Source organism: Manis javanica, chromosome X (genome assembly GCF_040802235.1).
Source record: "Manis javanica isolate MJ-LG chromosome X, MJ_LKY, whole genome shotgun sequence".
In the NCBI taxonomy this organism is placed as follows: domain Eukaryota; kingdom Metazoa; phylum Chordata; class Mammalia; order Pholidota; family Manidae; genus Manis; species Manis javanica.
This window is the reverse complement of record NC_133174.1, coordinates 41,261,264-41,265,995: the sequence shown is the minus strand read 5'-3', so window position 1 is coordinate 41,265,995 and position 4,732 is coordinate 41,261,264. Positions and strand designations below refer to the sequence as shown.

General features: G+C 43.7%; 1 protein-coding gene across 1 annotated transcript; it reads right to left on the bottom strand.

The window, feature by feature from the left end:
• Positions 1-1,353: 1,353 nt before the first annotated feature.
• Positions 1,354-3,610, bottom strand: LOC108398720 (sperm acrosome-associated protein 5-like). Its single transcript, XM_017662900.3, has 4 exons — positions 3,466-3,610; positions 2,875-3,033; positions 1,561-1,639; positions 1,354-1,453 (listed from the first exon to the last, which is right to left on the bottom strand). The coding sequence occupies exons 1-4, from the start codon at positions 3,608-3,610 to the stop codon at positions 1,354-1,356; spliced, it is 483 nt and encodes a 160-aa protein (XP_017518389.1).
• Positions 3,611-4,732: the final 1,122 nt, after the last annotated feature.

Here is a 4,732-nt window from a genome sequence, read left to right as displayed (position 1 = left end):
ATGCGGGTTGTGGGGGAAACTTGGTGAAGGGGGGAATGTAGTGAACATAATGTTCCACATGTAATTGTAGATGAATGATACCAAAAAATAAAAAAACGAACAAAGAAAAAACCTTCTGGGGTAGATCTTTTATTGAAGTATATTTTAGAGAGAAAAGTTATCAAGGTGTACAGTTTCTTGAATTTCTGCAAATTGGAAACACCTGTATAACTAGTATCTGAATTAGGATATACTAAATGGCAAGCCATCCAGAAGCCTGCTTTATGCCACTTCTGATAATTATCCCCTAACTCATGAGTAACCACTTTCTAATTTCTATCATCATAGATTATATTTGCCTGTTCTTGAATATCATATAAATGGAATCATACATTATTATTCTTTTAGGCCTGGCTTCTTTCACTCATGTTTTTGAGATTCATCATTGTTATTTGATGTATCAGTAGTTTGTTCTCTTTCCATTACTATGTACTACTCCACTGTACGTGTGTATGTATATATATATATATATATATCACAATTGTTTATCCATTCTACTGTTGATGGATATTTCCATTTGGGCTATTACAAATAACATTTCTATGAATGTTATTGCACATGTCTTGGTGAATATATGTGTGCATTTCCACTGGATATATACCTAGGAGTGGGGTTTCTGGGTCCTACGTTAGATTCAGCTAAAATGTTTTCCAAAGTGGCCATACCATTTTACTGTCACCAGCAATATATGAGAGTTCCAGTTACTCCACATCCTTGCTACCATTTGGATTTTGACCTTAATTTTAGCCATTCTGGTCCTTACATGAAGCTAAACTACTTGATGATGTAACTGGCCTACTGTTGGGTTACTGCTTCCATACCCATAGTCAATAAGCTATTATTGACTGAGTCACTATATAGAGAGCTCTGCCCAGTGCTCTTGGGGGAGGCAGAGACGAATAAGGATTACAGACCTGCAGACTGTTGGATACAGATGTAATTCTAGTGCTCAACTTAACCACTGTGAGAACAAAGCTGGGTAATAAACTCTTTTACCCCAAAAATATTCCATTGTCATTCCTCGGTTTCATTCAATCCATAGTGAACTTGCCTGGGGCTGTAACTCATTGGCAAGACAACCTAGGATAACTTATGCTCTTAGTCACTACACTATCCTCCACCCTCTCGACCCTAAGTGATCTGGTGTCCCTTGATTACAGCTTTGAATATATGAAGCAAATGAATGAATATGGTTATGTAAAGGCATTGGAAAAATACAGAGAGTCAGACTTCAGAGGTCTCTTGCATTGCTTATAGATACCATCCTTTATTAAAACCATGAAAGAAGGAAAAGAAAATCTCTGGGAATCTGAGTCATGAATTAATTTTCTTTGGGTTAGTTTTTGCATGCATATTACTTCCCTTGATCCATTCAGATAAATCATGGTCATAGCAGTGTCGGCTCCAAGAATTCCTGGGGAATGAAGGGAGGGAGGGAGAGAGGATGAAGTGGACAGGCTGATAGGATGGCAGTGCCACTATCCTGTCCACCCACGGTCCAAGCCATCCCCATGAACTTACCAGGCTTTCATACCATTCTGTGTGGATAGCACCTGCTTGGCACCCACGATGTAATCCAGAATATGGCCATTGAGCAGGTGTGGGGGAAAGAAAGGGACATGGTGATTTTGTGCATTAGGGACAGGGTGACAGTGTATGTTAGGCCCAGGGTTTCTGGGTTCCTTGGTGCCTGAGTAACCTTAACCACTACATTGGCTGATTCTAGATGACCTTGATTCATTTGTCAGCTGGTTATGAACTACCTCAACTGCCATGTTGGCTGGTTCTGTACAACCTTAACTCATGTTGACTAATCCTGGATGACCTTGCCTATCATGTTGGCTGGTAATGAATAACCTCAACCACCATATTCGCTGGTCTTAGACAACCTCAGAATCCATGTTGGCCAGGTCTGGATAACTTCAACTGCCGTTTTTGTGTGGTCATGAATGATCTCAACTGTAATGGCAGCTGGTCCAATGTCACCTCAACTACTATGTTGGCTGGTTGGGAAGCTACTCAACTGCAAGGTTGATTAATCCTGGTGACTTCAAACACTATGTTATCAGGTCCTGGATAACTTCAACTCCCATTTTGAGTGGTTACAAATGACCTCAGTGTCCATGTTGGCTAGTCTTCCATGTTAGCTTAACCTTAACCTTCATTTTAGCTAGCCTTGAAAAACTTGTATATTCATGTTACCTTGTCCCAGACATCAACCTTTATGGAGGCCAGTTGTGGACAACCTCAACCTTCAGACTGGCCAATCAGGGTGACCTCTTTTGTCATGGCAGGACTTGAACAACCTCAACCTCCATTTGGGCTGGCCCCAAATAACCTCAGTCTCCATTTTGGCCTGTCTTGGACAACCTCAAACACCATTTTGACCAACCCTGAACAACTTCTATTATTCAATTTCGTCCTCAACAAAACCATACTCTTGTTTGGAAAGTTCTCTCTTTTCTGCACGGAGGCACCGTGTCTCTGTTCCTACAGCCAGATATCTGCTTCTTTCAGGACCTGAACAACCTCAACCCCAAATCAGGAAAACCTTCCCCTCCATTTCATATGGGGCTAAGTTTCCTGAGTCCCAGAAAACTGTAGCCTCCATTCTGGGTAAGGTTTGGAGGCTCTGAGTCCTCCTGAAGTAGAGAGCATCTCAGTGCAGTCTAGGTAGGGTATAGGATGGTGTCTTTAACCACCCAGGCAACTCTGGTTTTGTTCCCTTATCATTTTTCTTCTTGTTACTAGAGATTATGGCTTAGACAACCTTGCCCTCTGTGTGCAGAGCAAGGGGCCAGGCAGGACTTCAGGGTGTCCCCAGTGCTGCCTTACCATGACAGTCAATGTGACAGAGGTTCTGGGTGGGTGTAACACCATTGTCACACCACCAGGCAGAGTTCAGCTGGAAAATGTCATATTCACTACTGCCATCAGGATTGTGGTCCACGAAGGAGGTGTCAAAGCCACTCTCATAGTGTGCTGTGCACAGCCCTGGGACAAAGAGGGAGCAGGTAGCAGTAAGCGTGTGTCCTGGGAATGGGGGGAGAGTAGGATGAAGGGGGTGGGGACAGGAATAGTTGTCGTCTCAGTTGTGGGGGTGATGATCTTAGTTTGGTGGTGGTATTGATGTTGGTGATTCTGGTGAGGTATCAGGGATAGCAGTGGTGATGGTATTCATGGATATAGTGGCAGTGATGACATTGGTAGTAGTGATGGTGTTGATGATAGAGATGAAGGTAATAGTTGTGAAGGAAATGATGGTGATGGCATTATAGTTAGTTAAATCACTTATCACAGTCTTAGGGGGTGACTTAGAGGATCATGCCCTGGCCTAGGGAGGTGATAAATGACAAGGGAGTCTTGGGCCTGAATATGTTGGGCAGCTTGGGGTGTGGGTGGGACTTGAGATAGCTAGGGTCTCACAGTCTCCAACGCCATAGCCCATGAAGCCATTGAGGCTCGCTTCCTCCATTTTCACTGCCAGTTCACAGCGTTCATAGAGCTTGGCATCCACCGTGGCAGCCATCAGCATGGTCAGAGTCACCAGTACAGCACTGAGGGTCTGCATTCTGACGTTCAAAAGCCCTCCTAGTTGACTCCTTGCTCCAGACTCACCCTGCAGTGTTCAGAACTAGGGGTATTATGGAACTCTGGCCTCTATGAGCAAATATCTAGGTAGTAGATTCTAGAATACAGAAACCAGAGGGTTGAGCACCTCACTATCTTCGCCCAGGTAAATTCTGTTAGAGACACACACACAAGAAAAAAGAAAGATACTAATGTATACATAGAGATGAAAGAATACAAAAACAAGGAGAGACCCAGTGGTGTCAGAAAGAAATTCAGGGAGAGAGGGGCTTGGGGACACACAAAGGATAAGTGGCACTCAGGTACTGGGCCTTACTCACCCTTGGCCTACATTCGCCCACAGTCCTTAACACTGTTCCACACTATTGTTGCTAATCATGTTCTACCACTTGGTACCACCATTTCCATTCACTCTGCCCCTCATTGCCTCCATTCCCCCAATCTGCTGAGCAGTCAGCTCTGTTCACTACACTGTGCCTACTACCACCTTGGATTTCTCATGCTCTGCAAAATATGACTACTGTGCCCTCACCCTCTGCCCCTAATTACTTCCATTTACTCATTCTTGACACCTCCTTCACTTCTCTTCACTTATTGTACCCTGTTCCACCCCAATTTATTGCAATCTGCCCCCATGTTACCCCCAACTTCACTCTGTCCCACATATGACACATGATGTATCACATATACACTCTTCTGCTGTTCCATCTACATTCTTGTCCTACCTTTTATTCCCCTGTTCACTTACAATGCCTCTCATCCACTTATATTGATTCACACTGGGCCTCATCTTACTGTGATTCCCTAACCCTCTTCTTATCATTACCCTAAGTCTCTCACACCATATTCCTACTTCACCTCTATTCACTGTCACCGAGACTCTCATTTCCTACTTTTGTCTCTATTTCTTGACACTGCAACAAATGACTCCATTTACTCTCATGTGGCCCATCCTTCAGCCTTGTTTATTGACTCTGGGCCTCATTTTGTTCCTCATTCACTCTCTTTCTGCCCCTTCTTTACCTATATTCTCTCAAATGCTGCCCCCTTATTACCTCCATTTCCTGAAGCTCTACCCCATATTACTCCCAAACCCTAGCTC

Excerpts from the sequence above, each read along its gene's own strand:
- LOC108398720 (XM_017662900.3), bottom strand. The coding sequence starts at position 3,610 with ATGCAGACCCTCAGTGCTGTACTGGTGACTCTGACCATGCTGATGGCT. Across the intron at positions 3,034-3,465 it reads GGGCTATGGCGTTGGAGACT|GGCTGTGCACAGCACACTAT; the intron begins GTGAGACCCTAG and ends TCTTTGTCCCAG. Across the intron at positions 1,640-2,874 it reads CTGTCACATTGACTGTCATG|ACCTGCTCAATGGCCATATT; the intron begins GTAAGGCAGCAC and ends TCTTTCCCCCAC.